Here is a 26,008-nt window from a genome sequence, read left to right as displayed (position 1 = left end):
TCCCTACTTGCTGTATACCAAGTCTTAGGTAGGCTTCTTTCAAGTTTAACCCTAGTCCTGAATCGGTCTCTTTTTCTAGTCCAAGCATTCTTACTTTTTTATTGTTATAATCCCTTTCTCAAAACAAAGTTCTTAAATGTATAAAATAAAATATTTGGAACTGCAAAGAAAAGTAATTTAAAAAAAGGTATAATTTTTCCCCCATCTAAGTTCCTGGACTTTTTGAAATCTTTCCTAGACCTACTGGATTAAGAACCCTTAATTTAGAAGATCCTTCAAAGTTAAGCTAAATCTTTCCACTCCTGCCTAACCTATATTCCAGTCCAAAGACAAACTAGTGATTAGACTAACTTTTCTCTGCCCTTTCCATATGGCCTTTTTAGAATGCAACTACCTAGCTTAAGTCACAGGAGGAAAAAAGTCTAATTTTCTTGTTGCCTGGAGGACAATTTGTCACAGATCCCTACTGTAGAACAGATACTCTGCCTATGAGTAAGAAGGGCTCAGACCTTCTCCACATTAATATTCCAAATTAACAGGTACAAAGATTTAAGGTTTCTAACCCCACGCCCTACAAATTCCCCTCCACATTGCCTTTTATTCCTGCCATTTGCTCGCACTGACTGAGTCCTCTTCTTGGTTGTTGGACACTTCTTTGCCTGAGAGAGAAAAACAAAAAATATTGAAATGACATACAGAAAAGATAAAAAAGCCTAAAAAGAAGTCCGGGGTGGAGGGGTGAAGGAGGGGGTAGGGGTAGGAGGGAGGATTAAGCTTAAATACAAAGATTCATCCTGTTATATCCAATGAGCAACTCCTAAAATCATAGAACCACATCAACTTGTATGTAATGTACATCAATGGCCCTGGCTTATATTGCAAGTGGCTGTCTAGCTTTTCTTGCAGACCCCCATGGAGAAGACCACTGTCTACAAACATCCCATTTCTCCATTTACAAAAAACTTGGCATGATGTATTGCCAAATTTGCCTTTTTTATAGTTTTTATCGATGGCTACTGGTTCTTCCCTCTAGGTCCAAAAGAAAACTAATCCCTCCTCCACACAGAAACACAGAATGTCAGCCAAAAGAGACCTTTAGCCACATCTAGTCTATTCTGCTCATTGTTTTATAAATAGGGAAAATTTAGGCCAAGAAAGAGTTGCCTAACATCACACTGCCAGGCAGGATCAAAATCTATGAGAACAGTGTACAGATGGGATATCTGACCAGGGGAGGATCAGTTCCTTCTGTCTTTTTCCTAAGGTTGAAAGAATGGAAGCTGTTGGGAGAGAGTTTCTTCACTCTAGCTTCTTTTTTCCAAATCTCTCAGTGGATTGATGTGAATAGGATTCCGGAAAGTTAAGCTATGAGAAATCACAATCTTCCAATCTCCCTACAAGGTCTAGCTCTCCTTGTCTTACGTCTTACCTAAGCAGTCTCAAATCAGTCGTGACTTCCTTAAAGATTTATCTGACCATGAATTTGACTGAAGTCCTATATTTCAAGTACCATATCTGCCTAATTTATTAGCTTTTGATAAAAATAATGATTCTCACACAGATTTCCAAGGATCCAATCCTTACCTTTGTAATCTGAGGATTAATATTTTCAGTTTCTTCTTCTCTAATCATCTCAGCCACTTTTGCTGCTTTCTTTGCTATAGGGAATATTTAAAATAGACTGATTACTCCAGAAGTAATTAACTTATTTAACCCAATTACAGGTCACTCAAAATAATGAAACACAACCTTCCTTTTTTGGATGTATTAAATAATGATAGCAACTCACAGGCATATATGGATCTTCCCATCACAAAGCCTCAGCCACATTAGCTACTCCACAGGTAACCTTCTTGGTTGCCTGTGGAGTACAAATACCCCCATTTTTGCAGAGTTTTGTGACTTGCCTGATGCCACACAGCTAAAAAACAGCAGAGTTGCACGCAATTTTCTGTTTCCATTATCTGTATTAAAGTAACCTGAGAACAGGCAATTTACTGTGACTGGCTGCTCAAAGAGCAGACCAAATGGCTTAAGTGAATTTTTTTTGAGGGGCTGGGAAACAAACAATTTGTAACAATTAGTAAGTATTATCATCCTTTTCAAGAACCAGTGTTTCTTCTGTTGCAGTAAGCTGCCTCTTGGCCAAACCTAGGCTTTTTTAGAAAGATTATTTTGGCACCTATACAGATGGTAGACTGAAGATGCTAGAAGTACACAGCTCATTTAAGATCTAACTACAACCACTGTCCTGGCAAAAGATGAAGATAGTGTTTCCAGAATGGAATTTATGGCTCAGGATGAATTTAAGATGCCAATGGGACATCCAGGAAGAATCCCAATCTCAGAATTAGAAGGGACTCCAGCAGGTTCAATCAATACCTCTACCTGACAAGGAGATCATTCAGCCTTTATTTAAAATCTGTCCTGTTTTGGGGAACATAACTCCTCATATTCTATGTTTGGACAACTCTAATTGTTGGAAAGCTTTTCCTTATAGCTAGTCTATCAAAGAGCTAAAAAGTAGTTGATGAAGAATTATTCAAGATATAGTCCAGTAATAAAAAGATAAACACACACATACACCTTTGCGTGTGCACACAAGTCATCTGCAAAACAAACAAACAAAAACACCCCACAATATTTAAATTCTTGGGAGTGGATAAGATCTCCAAGTGGGCCCATGTAAAAAGAACATAGTCTATGAGTGAATACTGGAGAATACCTACAGTAAAGGGCCAGAAAATGTGTGACTGATTCCACAAAGGAAACTGAAGAGTCATCACATGGAGAGATCTAGAAGACTTTACGTAATAGAAACTGAAAAGAGAGAAAATGCCAAGGGCAGGGTGATTAGTTGAAGAAAGGTCAAAGAGGATAGGGAATTAAAAAAAAAAAAGCCACTGGATTTCATCAATTAAGAATAGATCATTAGAGAGAGCTGGTTTAGAAGAGTAGGGACAAAAACCAAATTACATGGGACTGAAAAAAGCTACCAACCTTTGACGACTTTCAAGGGTGTCTGAATAGCTTCAGCTGTCAACTTATTTATCTCAGTGATATCCAGGTCAGCCTGAAAGAAAATAGCCAGAGGCATCAATGTACACAATTAGTGAGAAATATTGGCTGATGTATGTGTTCTCTTAGAAAGAGTCTCTTCCTGCCTCTGTCACCTTGCAATGACAGAATATCTAGGTTGCTATTACCCTGTTCAAGAGGACAGTTTCACTCAGTGATCTATCCACTCATACTACTTGTGAATATGGCACAGGGAACATCCTTTAATAACAATCCTTTCAACACTGAGCACAAAAACCAGGCAGGATAATATAAAACTTGTGTCTTTAATTAAAATGGGTCTAAAATCATGAGGCTTAACATATTACCCTAAGGCAATTAATATCACTTTGGTGGCTAGGTTAAATATTTAATGGCTAAAATTTACACACACACACACACACACTCCACCTCCTCCCCCCCGAAAAAAAACAAGACCACTCTGCTGCAGACACTTAGCTTGGTGCTAAGGATTCAAAGATAAAAATGAAATCTCTTTCATCAAAAAGCTTAAATTCTATTGTTGTTCTACAAGAAATGAGTAGGCTCACTTTAAAAAAGCCTGGAAAGACTTACATGAACTGATGTGAATGAAGTGAGAACAGAGAGAACAGTGTACACAATAATAACAAAATTATATGATAATCAGCTATGATAAACTTAGACTTCTCAGCAATACATCGATTCAAGACAATTCCAATAGACTTGGGATGGAAAAAATCATCTGCATCCAGAGAATAAACTATGGAGACTGAATACAGATCAAAGCACAGTATTTTCATCTTTTTCTTTCTCATGGTTTTTCCCTTTTGTTCCAATTTTTCTTTCACAAAATGACTAATATGTAAACATGTTTAAAATGATTTTATGTATATGACCTGTATCACATTGCTTGCTGTCTTGGGGAGGTAAAAAGAAAAAAAAAAACTGCAACTCAAAATCTTACAAAAATGAATGTTGAGACCTATCTTTACATGCAACTGAAAGAACAAAATACTATTAAATGGGAAAAAAAAAAGCAGTTTAAATTTTGCTAAATTCATTATGTACAAGATACTATGTTGCATACTGAGACTATTAATAGGAAAATAAAAGGCAGGCTTTGCCTTCAAGGTTATATTCTTCCAAGCTTTATTGCTAGATTTGAATGTATTCTTTCTTCCTTATTTTAATAAACTCTAACAATTTACAATGGATCTTCCAGATACTGATTTTATTTAAAAATGCAAAAGGTCAGATGAATTCTAAGATGTATAACTGAGTACTTTATCCAGCCAAGATTTTCCCATAATACTTTGCTAAGTTAATACATCTATCTGAACAAATGACTATAAAAGTGTTGAAAGCAGAAGAAATTTTAGAAGCTATAAATTAAACATGTTGGATGTTATTTTCCCTCTTGTTTCAACCATTTTTAAAATTTAAGATTATCTCTTTCCTTTAGGCTATTCTTTTTCTTTAAATGATTTTCCACTGTCATGTGAAAGAACTGTGGTTTTCTCTATCTTTTCCATCTTCCATCTTCTCAGACTAGGAGGAAATAGTCCATATCACAGGGACTTTAAATGGTATTGATCTCTTCTTCCTTGCTTACCAGGCTATTTCTTATAGAAAGAAATTAAAATAAAAGCAGTTCAGCAAAACCAACCATACCAACCAAGCCCAATAACATAGGGAAACATTTCATAGCTATGGTCCCCCCACCCTCCATTCTGGCAAAGAATGGAGAAAGGCACATCTTCATTTCTCTTCTGTGACAAGTGTAGTCATTATTATATGGCCATTTAGTTTCGAAATTTGTTGTTCTTTCTATATTCCAGATTATATATATTCCCCCCTATTTTTATTAAAAGCAGTCACTATCCTTCTTCTATTCTCCCAGAATCTTAAACTTTGGGGAATTTAATACCAGTCTCCAAACTCTGCCTTACTTTATATATCCACTGAGTTGTCAAAACTTGCTATATCTCTCTCTCTCTAAAACATCTCTCAGGTCTTACTTTTCTTTCTTCAGACAAATACCATTTTAATTCACGCCCTCATCACCTCTAAACTAGAGTATTGATTGCAACAGCATTCTAGAGTGGACTTTCTGTCTCTAGTCTGCCAGTGTAATCCCAATAGTCTCTAGGATTAAATTCCTCTATTTAGTTTTGAAAGCTCTTTACAATCTGGCCCCAATTTCCTTTCTGACCTTATTGGACATTACTCCCTCTTCTGTACTCTATAATCCAGTTAAACTGGCCCTTTTCTCCATTCCTCCCATACTACTTTCATCTCTTATCAGTCATCCCCCAATACCTGGAATTCACTTCTTTCCTCCTTCAAGAGGCAGCTCAAAAGTCATCTGCCTTTCCTGACACCCTCTCTAAAGTAACAGTGCCTTTCCTTCTCAAACTACCTTTCATTTTAACTTCTTTGTATTTTTCCTTTATCTTTCTCTTGTAAGTAGTTCAGTACTTGTGATCTTCCCCATTGGAATAGAATAGTAATCAGTAGAATAGGTTAGGTTCAAGGACAAAACAGTCAGTAACTTTAATAATCTAATGTTTGACAAACCCAAAGACCCCAGCTTTTGGGATAAGAACTCACTGTTTGACAAAAATTGCTGGGAAAATTGGAAATTAGTATGGCAGAACTAGGCATTGACCTACACTTAACACCGTACACCAAGATAAGGTCAAAATGAGTTCCTGACCTGGGCATAAAGAATGAGATAAAAATAAATCAGAAGAACATAGGATAGTTTACCTCTCAGACCATGTGCTATAAACATTGTACTAGGCTCTGGAGATGCAAATACAAAGAATGAAAAGAATCTACTCAAAAAGAACTTCTATTCCAATGGGGAAGATCACAAGTACTGAACTACTTACAATGTTTATAGCACATGGTAGACATTTTTTTTTTTAAATTATGGCTTTTTATTTCCAAGATATATGCATGGGTAATTTTTCAGCATTGACAATTGCAAAACCTTTTGTTCCAACTTTCTCCCTCCTTCCCCCCACCCCTTCCCCCAGATGGTTGACCAATACATGTTAAATATGTTAAGAGTATAAGTTAAATACAACACATGTATACATGGCCATACAGTTATTTTGCTGTAAGAAGAATAATGCTGTATTTGAAGAATGGGACTTTGAAATAGTATACAATTAGCCTGTGAATGTGATGACCACGTTAGATCAAACCGACCTCAGTGCATCAACTCAAGAGTTTCAGCCCTCTACGTGTGAAGGAAATCAAAAATGCAGGCAGACAAAAATAGAGGGATTAGGAATTCTATGTAGTGGTTCATAGTCATCTCCCAGAGTTCTTTTGCTGGGTGTATCTGGTTCAGTTCATTCCTGCTCCATTGGAACTGATTTGGTTTATCTCATTGCTGAAGAGGGCCACGTCTATCAGAATTGATCATCATATAGTATTGTTGTTGAAGTATATAATGATCTCCTGGTCCTGCTCATTTCACTCAGCATCAGTTCATGTAAGTCTCTCCAGGCCTTTCTGAAATCATCCTGCTGGTCATTTCTTACAGAACAATAATGTCCTATAATATTCATTACCACAATTTATTCAGCCATTCTCCAATCGATGGGCATCCACTCAGTTTTCAGTTTCTGGCCACTACAAAGAGGGCCACAAACATTCTTGCACATACAGGTCCCTTTCCCTTCTTCAAAATCTCTTTGGGATATAAGTCCAGTAGTAACACTGCTAGACCAAAGGGTATGCACAGTTTGATAACTTTTTGAGCATAGTTCCAAATTGCTCTTCAGAATGGCTGGATGTATTCACAATTCCACCAACAATGTATCAGTGTCCCTGTTTTCCCACATCCCCTCCAACATTCCGCATTATCTTTTCCTGTCATTCTAGCCAATCTGACAGGTATGTAGTGGTATCTCAGAGTTGTCTTAATTTTCATTTCTCTAATTAATAATGATTTGGAGCATCTTCTCATGTGGCTAGAAATAGTTTCAATTTCGTCTCAGAATTGTCTGTTCCTATCCTTTGACCATTTATCAATTGGAGATGGCTTGATTTCTTATAAATTAAGAGTCAATTTTCTATATATTTTGGAAATGAGGCCTTTATCAGAGCCTTTGACTGTAAAAATGTTTTCCCAGTTTATTGCTTCCCTTCTAATTACTTGTCTGCATGAGTTTTGTTTGTACAAAAACTTTTCAATTTTATATAATCAAAATTTTCTATTTTGTGATCAATAATGATCTCTAGTTCCTCTTTGGTCATAAATTCTTTCCTCTTCCACAGGTCTGAGAGGTAAACTATCCTATGTTCTTCTGATTTATTTTTACCTCATTCTTTATGCCCAGGTCAGGAACTCATTTTGACCTTATCTTGGTGTACGGTGTTAAGTGTAGGTCAATGCCTAGTTTCTGCCATACTAATTTCCAATTTTCCCAGCAATTTTTGTCAAACAGTGAGTTCTTATCCCAAAAGCTGGGGTCTTTGGGTTTGTTAAACATTAGATTATTAAAGTTACTGACTGTTTTGTCCTTTGAACCTAACCTATTCTACTGATTACTAGTCTATTTCTTAGCCAATACCAAATAGTTTTAGTAACTGCTGCTTTAAAATATAATTTTAGATCTGGTACAAATAGACCACCTTCATTTGATTTTTTTTTCATTAATTCCTTTGAAATTCTTGACCTTTTGTTTTTCCATATAAACTTTGTTTATTTTTTCTAGGTCATTAAATGTTTTTTGGGAGTTTGATTAATATAGTGCTAAATAAATAGATTAGTTTAGGGGTAGTGTTATCATCTTTATTATATTTGCTCACCCTATCCAAGAGCATTTAATATTTTTCCAATTGGTTAGATCTGACTTTATTTGTGTGTAAAGTGTTTTGTAGTTTTGCTTATATAGTTTCTGATTTTACCTTGGCAAATAGATTACTAAATATTTTATACTATCGGTAGTACTTTAAATGGAATTTCTCTTTGTAATTCTTAACTGTTGTATTTTGTTAGTGATATATAAGAATGCTCTTGACTTATGTGGGTTTATTTTATATCCTGCAACTTTGCTAAAGGTGTGGATTATTTCTAATAGCTTTTTAGTAGAATCTCTGGGGTTCTCTAAGTGTACCATCAAAGAGTAATAATTTGCTTTCCTCATTACCTTCTCTAATTTCTTTAATCTATTTCTCAGCTCTTATTGCCAAAGCTAGCAATTCTAACACAATATTGAATAGTAATGATGATAGTGGGCAACATTGTTTCACTCCTAATCTTACTGGGAATGGTTCAAGTTTATCCCCATTACATATGATGCTTACTGATGGTTTTAAATAGATGCTACTGATTATTTTAAGGAAAAATCTATTTATTCCTATACTCTCGAGTGTTTTTAATAGGAATGGATGTTGAATTTTATCAAATGCTTTTTCTGCATCTATTAAGATGATCATAAGGTTTTTATTAATTTGGTTATTAATATGGTCAATTATACTAATTTCCTAATATTGAACCAGCCCTGCATTCCTGGTATAAATCCTACTTAATCATGGTGTATTATCCTGGGGGTGATTTTCTGTAGTCTTTTTGTCAATATCTTATTTAAGATTTTAGCATCAATATTCATTAGGGAGACTGGTCTACAATTTTCTTTCTGTTTTCAATCTACCTGTTTAGGTATCAATACCATGTCTGTGTCATAAAAGGAATTAAGTAGGACTCCTTCATTCCCTGTTTTTTCAAATAGTTTATATAGCATTGTAGCTAATTGTTCTTTAAATGTTTGGTAGAATTCACATGTAAATCCATTTGGTCTTGAGGACTTTTTCTTAGGGAGTTGATTAATAGCTTGTTCTATTGCTTTTTCTGAAATGGGACTATTTAAGCAATTTACTTCCTCCTCTGTTAATCTGGGAAGCCTATATTTTTGGAGGCAGCCATCCATTTCACTTAGGTTATCAAATTTATTGGTATATTTTTGGAGGTAGTCATTCATTTCACTTAAGTTATCAAATTTATTGGCATAAAGTTGGCCAAGGGAACCCCTTATTATTTCTTTAATTTCCTCCTCATTGGTGGAAAGTTCTCCCTTTTCATTTTTAAGACTACTAATTTGATTTTCCTCTCTCCTTTTTCTAATCAGATTTACCAAAAATTTATCAATTTTATCGGTTTTTCATAAAACCAATTCTTAGTTTTATTAATTAGTTCAATAGTTTTTTTTTTTTAACTTTCAATATTATTATTTTCTCCTTTTAATTTTAGAATTTCAAATTTAGTATTTGATTGGGGGTTTTTAATTTGGTCTTTTTCTAACTTTTTAAGTTGCAAATCCAATTCATTGATCTTCTCTTTCTCTTTATTTTACTCAAGTAGGCCTCTAAAGATATAAAATTCCCCCTTATTACTGCTTTGGCGCATCCCACAAATTTTGGTATGATGTCTCAACGTTGTCATTATCTTGAGTGAAATTATTAATTGTGTCTATAATTTGCTGTTTCCCCCAATCATTCTTTAAGATGAGATTATTTAATTTCCAATTACTTTTTGGTCTATTTACCCCTAACATTTTGTTGAATGTAGTTTTTATTGCATCGTGATCTGAAAAAAAAAAAAGCATTTATTATTTCTGCCTTCCTGCATTTAATTTTGAGGTCTTTATGTCCTAATACATAGTCAATTTTTTAATAGGTTCCATGAACTACTTAAGAAAGTATACTCCTTTCTGTCACCATTTAGTTTTCTCCAAAGATCTATTATACCAAATTTTTCTAATATTCTATTTACCTCCTTAATTTCTTTCTTAATTGTTTTATGGTTTCATTTATCTAATTCTGAGAGTGCAAGGTTGAGATCTCCCACTTTTATAGTTTTGCTGTCTATTTCTTCTTGCAACTCTCTTAACTTCTCCTTTAGGAAGTTAGATACTAAACCATATATGCATCAAGTGGTATAGCATTGATACTGCTTCATTGTCTATGCTACCCTTTAGCAAGATATAGTTTCCTTCCTTATCTCTTTTAATTAGATCAATTTTTGCTTTTGCTTGATCTGAGATAAGGATGGCTACCCCTGCTTTTTTGACTTCACCTGAAGCATAATAGATTCTGCCCCAGCCTTTTACCTTTACTCTGTATGTATCTCCCTGCTTTAAATGTGTTTTCTGTAAACAACATATTGTAGGGTTCTGACTTTTGATCCAGTCTGCTATCTGGCCTTCATTTTATGGGAGAGTTCATCCCATTCACATTTACAGTTACAATGATTAATTCTGTATTTCCTGCCATCTTATCATACCCGGATTATGCTTTTCTTTTTCTTGCACCTCCCCTTACCCCCTTTCCCAGTATGTTAAACTTATAGGCACCACTTGTGTCATGCAGCTCTCCCTCTTTAGGATCCCTCCCTTCCCCTTTCTTGTACCCTTTCCTTATTACTCTTTTCCTTTTCCCTTTTCCTCTCCCACTTTTTAATAGGGGGAGAAAAGTTTCTCTGTAAAACAAATATGTCAATTATTTTCTCTTTGAGCCAACTCTGATGAGAGTAAGATTCACACAATATTCCTCCCCCTCTCTAAATTCCTTCAGATATGATAGGTTTCCTTTGCCTTTTCGTGGGATGTAGTTTCCCTTTTTTTATCTCCCCTTTTCCTGACACTATCCCCTTTCCATTTCTACTTCCCCTTTCTTAATGTTATATCAGTAAAATAAAAATTATACATGTACTCTTTATGTATATCCACAACAGAAATATAGTTCTCAAGAGTTTTTCCTACCTTTTTCTGCTTCTCGAGTCCTATGGCTAGAAATCAAATTTTTTGTTTACATCTGGTTTTTTCCTTAGAAACAAATGGAATTCATCTGTTTCATTGAATGTCCATCATCTTCCATGGAAGAAAATGCTCAGCTTAGCTGGGTAGTTTATTCTTGGGTGCATTCCAAGTTCTTTTGCCTTTTGGAATATCAAATTCCAGGCCCTTTGATCCTTTAATATGGAAGCAGTCAGATCTTGAGTGGTACTTATTGTGGCACCTCAGTATTTGAAGTGTTTTTTTCTGGCTGCTTGTAATACTTTTTCCTTAGTCTGATAGTTCTGAAATTTTGCCACAATATTCCTTGGAGATTTTATTTTAGGGTCTTTTTCAGACGATGTTCAATGAATTCTTTCAATGCCTATTTTACCTTCTGATTCTATTACATCTGGGCAGTTCTCTTTGATGATTTTTTGTAAAATAGTATCTAGGCTCTTTTTTTCATCATAATTTTCAGGAAGTGATCCTCAGATTATCTCTCCTAGATCTATTTTCCAGGTCTGTTGTTTTTCCAAGTAGATAGTTAACATTTTTTTTCTAGTTTTTCATTTTTTTTAGGTTTTACTTGAATGATTCTTGATGTCTCAATTCATTTCTATTTGTTCAGTTCTGATTTTTAATGTTATTTTCTTCATTAGCTTTTTTTTTTTTTTTTTTTTTTACTTTTTTGTATATGTCCAATTGAGTTTTTAGAGTTGTTTTGCTCTATGGCATTTTTTTCCATTTCATTAATTTTTTTTTTAACTGAGTTATTTTCTTTTTCCAATTCACAAATCCTACTTTCTTGGGAGTTCTTTACCTTTTCCAATTCACAAATTCTGTTTCCCTGCACTTGTTATGCCACAGTCTCTTTGAACTGTTCTAACTCAGTTTCCCTGCACGTTTCCCTTATTGTTCTGAGTTTCCCTGAATTATTCTATCTCAGTTTTCTTAACTGTTCTGCCTCAGTCCCCTTAGTTGTAAAACCTCCCTCTGGTCCATTAAGACTGAGGACCATTTGCTCTAAGATTATAAATTGTCAATGTAAGACTCAAGAGGGGGAGATCAGACTTCCTGACTCCTAACTTCTTTTATCCTCAAGAATTTATGACACTACCCCTCTAAAATATTCCAAAAGATAAAACTATCCCAGACACCTCACTGACATCTTTACTTCTGTTTATTCAGACATCCTGACTCTGGCTTTTAGTAAGAATTTATGGCCTCCCCCATCCTGACAGAACCAAATGGGTCTGTGAAGAAGTTTCCCGCTTCTTGACCCTTCTTTGTCTGTAAAAGGTATAAAAGGATTTTCCATTCATCGCTGGATACTTTGAGACGAGAGTCCTGTCCAGTCAATTATGCTCTCCAATTAATAAAATATTAAAAACTCTCTAATCTCTCTCCTGCCTCAGTTTCTCCAGCATTATACACTTCCTGGGAGTTCTTTACCTTTTCTAATTCACAGTTCAGGAAGTTGTTGCTCTCTTGCATAGCTTCCTTTCCTTCCCCATTTTTCTTCTAGTTCACTTTTAACATTTTTTATAGTTTCTTCTAGGAGAGCTTTTTGTATTGGGGACCAGGTTACATCCTCCTTTGGGGTACTGTCTGGAGACTGTCTGCTTATTAGTCTCCTCAGGGTTGAAAACTTGCTCTCTTTCTGTATAGAAGCTATCAATCTTCCTTTTGATTTTTTTATTCATTTTTTTAAAAAAGCCTTTAGGGTCTGCCTTCAGGCTAAGGAGGTTACCAGCTTCCTTGCAGAGCAGGGATAAGTATATGGACAGTAGCTGTCCTGTCAATGGGCTGCAAAGAGCAGCCCAGCTGCAGGAGTGCTCTGGGAAACACTCCACCCTGGAAGTGACTAGGCCTGGGTATCACACCCTGCTGGGAGCCCCGCTGTGAAGATTAGCAAGTGCCTTGGGGTTAGAGGCTGAGCAGCAAAAGTATCACTGCTTCCCCCTCCCCCAAAGCCCACTTTTAATATTAGCAATTGCCCTATCCCTCACAGCACCAGAAGTGTCTCTATCTGGGGAGCTAGTCAAGCTGGGGAAATTCCACTGCCCCAGGCTGAGCCCCCAACTATGCAGATTAGAGGCTGCACCCCTATCCCCCTTGCTGTGCAGATTTATGACTCGCCTCCCCCACCATCAAAGCCCCTGCTGCAGAATGCCACTGCAGAGCTGTGTTATGATCTGCAATGAGTCACTTTTGGTCCTAGATGGGCACAGCCAGATCCTGTTAGGCTCTGGTACTTCAGAGTACCTTCTACCCTAGGTTCTAATTTCTCTGCTGGTCCACTACTATGCAACCAAAACAAAGCAGTCAGGCTATAGCAGAGAGCTCTGTGTAAACCTTCCAACCCCGGAGGCCGCCCCTGCTCTTATCCCTGCCTGAACTGGTCTGTTCCCACCCCTCAGGACAAACCTTTTCTGGCTATCTTCAGCTGGTAAGTTGTTGTACTTCCAATCTTCATGAATTTTACCAGTCAAGCGTTATTTTTGAGGCTGATTTTAAAAATTGGTAATAAGGGTATGAGAGGAGCTTAGAAAATCATGTGTGCTTCTCCGTCATCTTGGCTCCACCCCCACCCATGCTAGACAATAAATGTCTCTTAATTAATTGGAGGTTTCCATGTTTTGCTCACTTCATTTTATATCAATTCATATAAATTTTGTGATTTCTTCATATTGTTTCTTATGATGCAGTAATTTTCCTTTATGTACAACTAGGGACATGTACTGTGATTCCAGTTTATTTGTTACTGATAAATATTTTAGTATAAATAAAACCTGTATCTCTATTTTTCCATCCATTTCTACCAACCCATTCTTGTGGCTTCCTATTGCCTGCAAAGTAAAAATTTAAAAGTCTTCTGGCTTTTAAGCCCTTTATAATCTGGCCCCTTCCTATTCTTCCAAGTTTTCTTACACTTTAAACTCTTTTACATGTTTTACAAACAATAATTTTGGTATCCTTGCTGCTCCAGAGCCAAAACATTCCATCTCTGGCTTCATGAATTTTTACTGACTCTTCCCCCAAGCCTAGAATTTTCTTCCTCCTCACCTCTGCCTCTTAATTTCCTTCAAGTCTCAGAAAAAACACTACCTCTTCTAAGATGTCTTTTCTGGTCCTCCTTAATCTCAGTGCCTTTCCCTTTGGGATTATCTAATTAAATTAGCTATATATTGTGTTCTTGTACATAATTGTTTCCCTGTTGTATCCCCCTATTAAAATTATGAGTTCCTTGAGTTCAAGAACTGTTTTTTGCCTTTCTTTATATGTACAATGCCTTAGCACAATGTCTAGTACATAAGAGATGCTTTAACAAATTTGTTTTAATCAGCCAACATTTGTCTTTTCACTTTCCCACTGTTTCATAGAGAATATATATATATATAAAACCCTATTAGAAACAAGTATGGTCAATTGAAACAAATGTCCATAATGCCCTTATCCTACCCCTCAATTTCCACCATCTTCAATTTGTTTAATTCTGAGTCTTTCACCTCTACCAGGAAATGGGTAGTATGTTTCATCATTAGTCCTCTAGAATCCTGGGTAATTAGTACAAAGATAACACAATAGTATTCTATCACAATGATATACCAAAACTTGTTTATCTATCTCCCATTTTTGGACCCTGCTTTAGACTCCCACTCTATGCCACCTCAAAAAGAGCTATAATTTTGTAGTCCTCAGAGTTTGTTTCGCTTAGGACTAATCCCACCCTTAATCTAATCTCCATCTAATTTCCCTTCTGCCCTTTTCTCATTTTCTTATTGAGTAAAATGGATTTTTGTATCAGAGTTTGGTGTGTGTTCAGAGGAGAGTGAGATTCACCTGCCATTCACTCCCCCACTTCTTGTTTGTATAGTATTTTGTTTATATGCTTGTGCATTTTAATTATTTCAGTTAATTTTCTCTAAACCTTCCTTTCTCTTCTCCCTGAAATGCATTCGTCTTTCCTTCCCTAGTCTTTCCTTGAGAATATCAAGGAGTTTGTTGCTTGGGCAAGGTTTTGTAACTGCTAGGTCTTCTCTTTCAATTCTCTCTTCTACAGCTCACATTTCTTTTCCAATGTTTTCCTCAATGCCCTCATTCCATTTAGAAAAACATATCTCTTGCTACATCTTTTCCAGGATTCTACTTGAGTTTTTGCCCAAGCTGTGTTTTCCTGAGGCAATGCTTGTGGATATTACTCTTATGTATCTTGAGCATCCCTGCCACCACAAAAGATCATTTGTTGTGGTTCTTTTGGTGTTTGTCCCTTTCCCAGTCTATTTCCTGAATTTGGACATGATGTTAACAGCTGGACTCTTCTTCAGCACTAGAGGGAAGGTCGAGGCTGTTTCTGATCCTGCTTTCTTGGGAGCACTGAATGTGGAATTATTCCAGGATCTCAGGGATGGGATGGTGACTTGTAAGCTTCCAGCACTCCCTAAACATTCTGATCCAGAGCAAAATCTGATTTCTTTCTCCTCCCATTCCCATCCCCCTTCTGAGCTCTTTAAGTTCCTGACAGGTTTAGAACTGTGCAAGAGTAGAAGACTGTTGGACTCCACCCTGATAGGTCAACCAGAAATCTCTGTGGGTTCAAAATGGTAGAATCATAGACCCTCCTCTCTCATTATGGTCTGGGTTTCTTGCTTTCATTATTCCTCTTTAGGCTGGGCTTACTGCTGAAACCGAGACCCTGATTTGTGACTGAGGTCTAAGTTACCGAACACTGTTATTTGACTTCTAAAATTCCTCCTTTCTCATACACCACCCAGGGTCTTTCTATACCACACAAAGGTCCCCTTTTTGCTCCATCTTGGATCTTTGACCTGAAACTGGAGAACGGTCAACAAAGCTGTCAGTACCTGTCTCCCCTATAGGAATCTAGCTTGGCTTAGGGGTGCCTCCATATAGATCTGGGACCTCTTTTTAGGCTACTGTGAAGCCTCTTCCTGGACACTCCAGTGCTGCTTGCTTTGTCCTTCTGAACTAATCCTATCCCTAGAATCTGCTCTGTGTTTATGCTGACCTGAGCCAGATAAAAAACTGAGACTTTTCTTAGATTTCATCATCAGGAGTCAGTCTAGTGCACTTTACAAATCTGTGTGGAAGACTTGCGACAAGAATTCAACTGCATTACATCCTTTCTAAACTCTTGACAGTTTGGCTATTATCTCCCCCTCCCACCCCTAAAAGGTGCGTGGTAAATGCCTGTTACACTTCATTATCTTTGACCTCTTTGGCACATATGCCTAACAATGGGATCTGTGGGTCAAAGTGCATGAACATCAGTCACTTTAACTTTAAAAAAAAAAGAAAAAAAGATAATTCACATGAACTTATAAAGATAAATTATTTAGAATTTGGTCATATCAAAGAATACCTATGTGTTGTTCTTCAAAGCAACAGGCCAAGGTATATATTACAATCCATTTACCTCATTTAGGATTAATTGCAGTTTGCTCACTGTATTCTGATGGATATGGACCTGTCAACTTTCCAGCTCATCTATTACAGTAAGAGAAAACACAAAAACTAGAGATCTATGGGCTTCTTGCTACTCTATAAGCTCATCTTTTATACAATGATTTCACTGCTCCTCCCATTACATATCCCCTTCTTTCAAACCTCATATCTAAATCACTTTAATTGCTGCTGGAAGAATGTGGAGCTCTTCCTTTGTCAAGTCTCTTTTATGTGGTTACATTTAGCAAAGTTCTGTTTTATGTGCCTAATCCAGTTCAAGATTTGGCTCTTCAACTATAAATAAAGTAGAGATAGTAATACATCTCCTAAAAGGGCTATAATGATCACGTGACATAATGCACGCAGAGCACTTAGCAAGTAAATGGTGGAGTACTAAACACCTCCAAGGGTGAGGATTTGTTATTTCTCCCACTTCCTTCTAGGCTTCCTCCTGGTTCTAAGTCTTTTTCAATTCAACTAGATGTAGTTCCCATCAATGGAGACTTTAAGGAACAGATGGATTAACATTGTTAGGGATGTAACATGGACAGAAAAGGATACTTTTGGAATGGGTTATATTTAATGACCTGAAGTCCCTTTCAATTTGAAAATTCTATGAGTTTTTGATGATCCAAGGCAAAGAATCACAGCTTCAATCATTCTATAATTAGTAAAGTCCAATGGTTAAGAACTGAAACAAATTATGTTTTATTTCAAGGTCTATATAATATAGGTGGGTACAATAAATAAATTGATTTAAAAATAAATCTGGGCTTGAGATTACTAATCCCTAGACTAAAGTCTAGGAACTACAAATGGAATAGGAAACAGGATAAGACATCAGTTTAAGAAGTGTATCAAAATAGAAATGAACATGGGAAATTAGTATTCAATAAAACCATAAACTAGCAGGGGAAGAATTCCTTATTCAACAAAACTTCTGGGAAGACTGAAAAGTAATTTGGTGGAAAATAGGTTTAAGTATAGCATTTTATATCACAATAAGAGCCAGTTGGATATATAACCTTAAAATAAAAGGCCCCATTATTTAAAAAAAAAAAAAAAAAAAAAACAATTAGAATGGAAGGAGATACCTTTCACAATTATGGCTAGGGAAGAACTTTGTAGTCAAATAAAAGAGAAAACAGGAAAAAAATGAATAATTTTTATTATGTAATTTTTATAGGAACAAAGAAAAATAAAAGGAGCTTGACTGAGGAAAAAAAAAACTTTGTATTAAGCATTTCTGATAAAACTGCCATATACCCAAGATATAGAAAGAATTTAACTTATAAGACTAACAGCTCTTCCCCAGTAGATAAGTGATCAAAGAATACGAACAATTTTCAAAAAAAGAAATGTAAGTCATCAACAACTTCATAAAAAGTTCACAATTACCAATAAGATGCAAGTTAAAATAACCCCAAAGTTTTATCTCATGCTGATCAAGCTAGTAATGATACAAAACAAAAATAGTCAATGTTAGAAGACTATGGGAAGTCAGGCACATTAATTTACTATTGGTGGGAAACAGCATTTTTCAACACTTTTAGAAAACAACTTTCAGAGAGAAATACTCTCTGACCCTAACAATCCCTGTTCTGAATATATAATGAAAAGAGACCAAAGACAGAAAAAGTCCACTATGTATCATGATATTCATAGAAACACTTTTTGAGGCAGCAAGAATTATAAATAGTAGGTGCTCACTGACTAGAGCCTGAATAACCAGACAAATTGTGGCTTTCAGGGAGAAGAGTGGGTTTTCCTAATTTGAGTAAGTCAGAAATGCAGCAGCCACTGTAGAATGGCAAGAAAGCTTTGACTTGTTCTATTTCCAAGCCTGACCAGTTCACCTCTCAGGCAATGTAAGGGCCCCCTGTTCTAGTGCAAACAAAGCCTTAGCTCTATTGCAATTCAGGAACCCCAGACATAACCAATCCTTCAGCCTCAGCTTTAGTAGTAGGGACCACATCCATGGCATCACTACAACCACTCCAAATTGTGGCAAATAAATATAACAGAATATTATCACATCATAAGAAATGACAAACATCAAGAATTCCAAAGAAATGGGAAGACTTTTACTAATTGATGCAATGTGAAGTAAGCAGAACTAAATGGATAATATATATAACTACATTAACATACAAAATACTATTTTAAAACATTAAACTTCAGAATAAATTTAGTAACTGATCTTGGATCCAGAGTATCCATGATGATGTATACAATCCTCTCAATAGAAGTATAAGCACAGAATGTTGTATATGCTATCAAAATGCAGTCTGTTACATGAGAGGGTTCATGGAAGATAGTTGCTATGAATTGACAGTGAAGTAAAATTCAAAAACCATCACTAGAACAAATAAGGCCAACCAGAATGGCAGAATCCTCTGGGAGCCCAGAGATCCTTGTCTTTACAGGTTGTACCTATATATTATCCTCTTTACAGAACAGTGTCTCGGGAAGAATAGTTCAACAAATATTCCTGGATTTATTTGATAAACATCCCACAAAAATCAAATGAGACAAATCACTTACTGTTGCTGCCTCTTCCAGGGCCTGTTTGCTTCCTCCTAGGGCTACAAAAAGAACGTTCCTTTTTAGCAACTAACATATGTGGACAATCATTTATTCAACAACAGAAGCATTTTTGGAAGATACCACTTCATGTTTTTATTCCTTACAAAGAAGTTACTTAAGTATCTTAGAAAAAGTTGGAAGACTAAGATAACTAATCAATAAGTCCCACTGGGTTTTAAAATGGAAAACTGCTGACTCAGAGATGCTGGTAGTCTATGTTTCTTTGGAAGTTGTGATTGTTCATTAATTAGCAATTTTTTCAAAATGCTGCTGACAGCAGTACTTTAAGAAGACCTTTCTATATACTGGCTGCATCCACTACTGCTTTATATTCTATAATGTTTCAGGTTTTAAAAATCCTGACAACCTTGTAAAACTACCATAAACACGAGCAGCTGTAGCTCAGAGAGTGTGGACCACTATGTGAGTCTCAAAAAGCCTCTACACTTCCCTTAAGAACTAGAAGAGGAGCAATATCTTACCAAAATATTCAAGCCAATTCATCTCTCTAAGAGCCTTGGGAAGCCGAAGGATTTCGATGTTATAAAGATTGTCTACTTCTTTGACGAGGTTCTGGGCATCTGACTGTATTTGTTTCGATCTAATTTGTACTGCAAGAAGGGATTAAAAAAAGACAACAAAACATGAACAGGTCATTTTACATAGAACAGGACAGCATTTGAAAGTCTTCATAAATTTGTGCACTTTAGAAACAAACCTTTCTGCAATCTTCAAATCACCTGGTAATAATAACCTTACCCCCAACCACATGAAAGGGGACAACTCCTGATTTCTGAGACATAATTAAAAATGACTCTTCTAGCGTTGGATTCCAGGTTTTCCCTTCATCCATGGACTTATGTTACAAAGATATATATGTATATATCTTTTAATAAAGTAGCTCTACAACATCCTAGTCCCTTGACCTCAGGCAGAGCAGCTCCTAAGGTTAAAATGAAGAGGGCCAATAGGAGACATCGTGTGAGAGTTACATGAAACTGGCCACTCACAAGTGTCAATGTAAATAGCACGCTCCTCACAACAAACCTGGGAGGTAGCTGGGAAGAGGTATTCTAATCCTTATTTTAGAAAGTAGAATGCTGAAGTTTAGAGGGGTAATGTCACCAAGATCCCATACATCTTAATGATAAAAGCTTGAACTAAAACACCACTTCTAAACCCTAGTCTTGTGTTCTTTCTACAATACCATCTTTTCATTTTACAAAACAATGTTAATCATTTTCAACTGTCTTCTTAGATCCTTTTCGTAGCAAAAATGAATCACAAGAATTTCAGAGGTAATAGGGATCATTTAGAGTTAAGCAAACCAGAAGCCTTGAGACCACATCTGACCTTTTAATACATTCACTTTAAAAAAGAGGGATGTAACTCTGATAACAATAACTATAGGCTTACAATTACAAGTATATCAAATGATTCTGATTTTCCGGGATTTTGTGCAATAACTTTTTAAAACAATTACAACAGCAACTATAATGTAATTAAATTTAACAAAAGTCGGCCTCATGCACTATAAGGACCATTTTGCTGATCAAATACTTCACATTAGTCTAATAAAAATATTTCTAGAGTAACAGGTAACATTCAGTTGGCTAACCAAATGAAACAGAACACAAAAGTACTAGAACTAAATATCAAATTCTTTAGTTAAGAGCAAGCATAAGGTTAAAAAGTGTCATTAAATCCTATTTAGCTTAAAGAATACACAAATAAAATCTGGCACATCATAATGTCTCAAGGCTGAATAAAATCTAGATATCCTCTGCAAAAAGAAGCCTACGGATAATCTCAGCATCTACAGGGAACTCCTTTTATTTGTTTTTTGCACAAACCATCTTCCATGGCACTGGTAAATAACTTTTGAGTCCTGTAACAACTGATATACTGCCCTTATTGTTTGCAAAGTGCTTTACATTTGATTCTTCACCTTACTATTATTATTATCTGCATTTTACAGATGAGAAAAATGAACTTCAAATTTGTGTGGTCACACAGCTATCAATTGCTGGAGTGGACACTCAAACACAGATCATCCTAACTCCAAATCTATCTTACCATTTGTCAATCGTACATTTGGGTGTCATCCTGCTTTATTCCTTTCTAAGTATTGAAAGAAGTTTCCTGAGCAAAGTTAATTATGTGGTTTCACCCCCCCTAGCAATTTTATACTATGGCATAACTGTGGAGCTATCTGGTTGGAAACTCTAATAAGAATCACAACTACTCCAAAGTTTGTCTAATTAGCCAATTATGGGAGGAGACCCACATATATTAGGAATGCACATTTTTTTCAATTATACATGAAACTGAATAGATAGCATATGTATCTTAAACCCAAAATTATGTAGGAGATTGGGTCATATTGAATTTAGGAAACTATGTAGCCTTTTCAATAAATCTAAACTGCTTAGCTATTGCCAAATTCCATTTTTAAAAAACTAATTCTCTCAATGATAATTTGTAGTTAAACAAATAATCAAACACCAAAATTTCTGAAAAACCAAAAACACAGATAAGCCAATGGAAAGATGCAGTCAGTTTAAGTAGAAAACAAACAATGTTGTAAAAATCAAGTAAGATTACATTACATACATTAGTATGTAATATACTTTGCAACTTTATTATGTTGCCAATCACAACTCACCCCTGAAAATATTATAAAATATAGAACAAGCATATTTGAAAAGGAAGTAGATTATCTATGCAATTAAGAGGGATACTGGATTGTCTAAGTGTCAAATTAGTATTTAAAAAACATTAAAAGAACTACCAAAAAGACCCTATTTGTGGAAGGATATGTAATGTTTATTATGAATTACACTCCTCAAAGGAGTATCTTAACACGGTTTCTTAACTTTTTTCTACTCAAGACCCCTTTTGCCCTGAGAAATTTTTATGTGACTCTGGCCATATGGGTATATAAAATAGGTATACAAATAGAATATTCACTGATAATCATACTTTTGTAATTCCCACATTCAGTTACAAGACTCCATTTGAAGTTTTGACTCCCAGTTTTAGAAGCTGGGATCTATACCAATAAGAACAGCAAATGAAAAATTTAAATAAATGTGAATGAATCCAATATTTTACTTCTGAAGCTCTGTGGAAAGAATTTTTATATCATTTACATAATTACCACTGTCTCATTACTAAAAGATAGATGGATGTTCATTGGAATAATTTTTAGCCTTTTAATTTTCTACAACAGAAACAAAATCTCAAGGTAACAGCTATTTAGCTAAGTCATATAACAAGTTAGAGGCAATGTCAAGAAAACAACAGAGAGCTTTTTAGCCCCAGTCCAGAGTTTTCCCCTCTCAAACTTCAAAGAGCATTCTGTACTGTTTTTTATACAATTAACAAGCATTTACCATATGGTGGGGACTACACTAAGGTAAGGATATGAAGAATGACAAAAACAAACAAAATCCATCAAGGAGCTTCATTGTATAGTATAATACTGCATCTTTGTCTTATATTTTCCTACTGCACAAGGAGCTCTGGCAGAGTAGGATCATATCTTGCTGAGTTTTCTCAATATCCTGCATAGAAAAGGCATTTCAAAAAAGTTCCTCCAATGGATTATGTCTCCACACAGCTGCCAAAGGGATGTTCCTTCTGGAAAGGTCTGATTACATCACTTTTCTATTCAAACTCCAACACCTCTCCAATCAAATACAGGATGCCCTAAAAGTCTTAGAACTCATTTTAAGCTTAAAGACAAAGCTTTAAAAGTGCACTAAACATGCAACTAAAAAAGCTAGAAAAGGCGTAAACTGAAAATCTCCAATCAAATACCGGATTTGAAATTTGAGAATAATTTGAAAACCAATAAACAAAATAAAAAAAAAAAAAACCCACAAACAAAATCAAAAATGAAAAGGGTGAATTTTCCACCAATGAAGAGGAAATTTAGAGCAATAATTAAGAGCTATTTTGCCCAACTGCATGCCAATAAATTTGATAATCTAAGTGAAACGGAAGACTATTTACAACAATATAGATTACCCAGATTAACAGAGTTGAAAATAAATTACATAAACAGTCCTATTTTAGAAAAATAATTCGAACAAGCCATTATTCAACTCCCTAAGAAAAAATCTCCAGGGTCAGATAGATTTACAAGTAAATTCTACCAAACATTAAATTATAGACTAATTTCCCTAATGAATATTGATGCAAAAATCTTAAATAAAATATTATCAAAGAGATTACAAGTTATCATACACCATTTCCAAGTAGGATTTATACCAGGAATGCAGAACTGGTTCAATAATAGGAAAACTATTAGAATAATTGACTATATCAATAATCTAACTAACAAAAATCATATGATTATCTCAATAGATGCAGATAAAGCATTTGACAAAATCCAATACCCATTCCTATTAAAAATACTAGAGCATAGGAATAAATGTTGGTTTCTTTAAAATGATCAGGAACATCTATTTAAAACCATCAGCAAGTACATATGTAATGGGAATAAGCTAGAACCATTCTCAATCTCAGGGATGAAACAAGGTTGCCCACTATCACCATTATTATTCAGTATTATGTTAGAAATGTTAGTTTCAACAATAAAAGAAAAAATTTAAAGGAATTAGAGTAGGTAGTGAGGAAACTAAATTATCACTCTTTGCATTTGATATGATGGTAACTTAGAGAATCTTAGAGAATCAACATAAAAACAATTCACAACTTTAGCAGAGTTAGGAAACAAAATACAAAATAAATCCACATACATCTTCAGTATGACTACATGTTACCAACAAAGTCCAGCAGCAAGAGGAAAAAAAAAAAAAAAAAGAGAAATTCCATTTAAAATAACTGTAGATAAAAAAAAAAAAAAAACTGCTGGGAGTCAACCTGCCAAAACAAAGTCAGAAACTATATGAACACAATTACAAAACACATTCCACACAAAGCTAGATCTAAACAACTGGAAGAATATCAAGTGCTCATGGGTAGGCTAAGCTAATATAATAAAAATGACAATTCTATTTAAATTAATCTAGTTATGTAGTGCCATACCGATCAAACTGCCAAGAAATTACTTTATAGAGCTAGAAAAAAATAATAAAGTTCATCTGGAAGAAACAGTCAAAAATTTCAAGAGAATTAATAAATAAAAAATTATAATAAAAATTAATAATAAACAATGCAAATGGAGATGGTCTAGCTGTACCAGACTTAAAACTATATTATTCTGATGGACCTGACTCTTTTCAACAACGAAGTGATTCAGGCCAATTCCAATGGACTTGTGATGGAGAGAGCCACCTGCACCGGAAGAGAGGACTGCAGGAACTGAATGTGGATCACAACATAGTATTTTCACTCTTTTTGTTGTTGTTTGTTTGTTTTTTGTGTTTTTTCTCTTTTTTCCCTTTTTGATCTAATTTTTCTTGTGCAGCAAAATAATTGTGCAAATGTAAATAGAAGAACCTCACGTGCTTGACATATATTGGATTATTTCCTGTCTAAGGGAGGGAGAAAAAATTTGGAGCACAAGGTTTTGCAAGGGTGAATATTAAAAATTATGCATATTTTTTGAAAATAAAAGGGCACTAAGACTTTTGGGATATGCTGCCTGAGCTCTTCCTTTCCGCAAGTAAAGTCCTTCACAATTTGATCCAACAGAATTCACCAGCCTCATTACATATCACTTCCTTCCCATACTACAGCTACAATTTCAGCCTAATTAGCCTCCTCCTTTATAAACTTAATTTTGCTACAAAGGACAACCCATTTTCAGGACTTAGCACAAGCCGTTCCCCATCTCTGGAAATTTTACTTGGTTGCAAATTCACTTGGCATCAAATGAGAAAAATGCTTATGTGATAAGTAAAAAAGCTAAACTTAGGCTACATTAAGATATCCCAAAGCTTAAGACAAAAGAATTTGAAAAGTATTCTGCCCTGATCTGACCACAGCTGGAATATTCTACGTTTGGTCCAGGTATCACACTGTAGAAAGAAGGGCACTGAAGACTTGAGAAAAATAATACCTGACTGAAGGCCTAAACTTGTATCTTTGCAACATCCTCTGAAATAATACCGGATACTTAATATCTTAAAGTCTACCAAGGCTTTACTATTCATTACCCCATTTATCCCTCGTAGAACAGCCTCGTGAATTCCTTCTCCTTGTGTCCTCCGAAATGCAGTTACAAAGATTGAGTTCCCTATCTTCCACCAAACTACCTAGTATTTATTTTGCACGTACTTATACAAGCAGGAAGGAAGGCTGGGCATGGGCTTCGATCGAGTTCCCGAGGGGACTAATATATTTGCCTACAGAAATAAGCTCCTAGAAAGCAGGAGCATTTTCCTGCTTTGTCAAGACAGCGTATCCCCAGCGACCAAGCACTAGGCAGGGGTGGGGGGTGATCCTGGCAAAGACCAGCCCGCCCCGGCAAGAGTGCAACCCTATCTCACGCACGCCCCTCCGCAGCCGAAGCGTCCCGCAGCTACCTAGGCAACACCTGCGCAGGCACCCCCGCCCCCGCCCCGCCCGCCCCCGCCCTGGCCCATTTCCCCTCTTTTGCGGTTAGTGCACTTAGTTGTCTCCACTAGTTACCCTCCTCCATGCCCCCGGCCGAGCCGCAGTTACCTTCACGGTCGAAGTCCTTAAGGAAGGATGCGAGCTTTCGGCCCCGCACCGCGCTCTTCTTAGTCGTACGGCCCGAGGCCTTCTTAGACGGAGCCATAATGCCGAGGCGGAAAAGGCGCCGCGCGGTCCCGCAGGCCGGGGCGGCGGCGGCGCGTGAGGCGGATGGCAGGCCGGGGAGGTCAGCCCCGCAAGACGTGCTCCCGCGCCTCAGAGAAGTCCGACTGTTCCGGTCCGGCCCTTTACAGCGGAGAAGAACGAGGTCCCAAAGAAGTTGGCAAAGACCAAACCGGATCCACCCCCAGCTCTCAGGGATGTTAAATGGAGTGGCTGCCTCGGGCTGCGGATTCAAACTCAACCGCCCCTTGACAGCCAATAAGAAGTCCCACAGCAGAGCGGGCTCGAGGGATTCTCAGGAGAGCCAATCATCAGGCGCTTCCATAATCGTACCAGCCAATCATAGGGCAAAACTACAACACCCAGGAGGTTTG

The 26,008-nt window shown here is 36.2% G+C and overlaps 1 protein-coding gene across 1 annotated transcript in view; it reads right to left on the bottom strand.

Annotated features, from left to right (window-relative positions):
• CDCA8 (cell division cycle associated 8) overlaps positions 1 to 25,888 on the bottom strand; it is a 31,317-nt gene extending 5,429 nt beyond the window's left edge. Inside the window, exons 1-6 of the mRNA XM_031962177.1 lie at positions 25,521 to 25,888; positions 19,367 to 19,495; positions 18,843 to 18,883; positions 3,001 to 3,073; positions 1,585 to 1,658; positions 595 to 659 (exon numbers count right to left, since the gene is read on the bottom strand). Coding sequence (XP_031818037.1) covers positions 595 to 659; positions 1,585 to 1,658; positions 3,001 to 3,073; positions 18,843 to 18,883; positions 19,367 to 19,495; positions 25,521 to 25,617 — 479 coding nt within the window. The 5' untranslated portion in view covers positions 25,618 to 25,888. The remainder of the gene's footprint in view (positions 1 to 594; positions 660 to 1,584; positions 1,659 to 3,000; positions 3,074 to 18,842; positions 18,884 to 19,366; positions 19,496 to 25,520) is intronic.
• Positions 25,889 to 26,008: the final 120 nt, after the last annotated feature.

This window comes from Sarcophilus harrisii, chromosome 3 (assembly GCF_902635505.1).
Source record: "Sarcophilus harrisii chromosome 3, mSarHar1.11, whole genome shotgun sequence".
Classification (NCBI taxonomy): Eukaryota; Metazoa; Chordata; class Mammalia; order Dasyuromorphia; family Dasyuridae; genus Sarcophilus; species Sarcophilus harrisii.
This window is presented reverse-complemented; position numbering and strand designations above follow the sequence as displayed.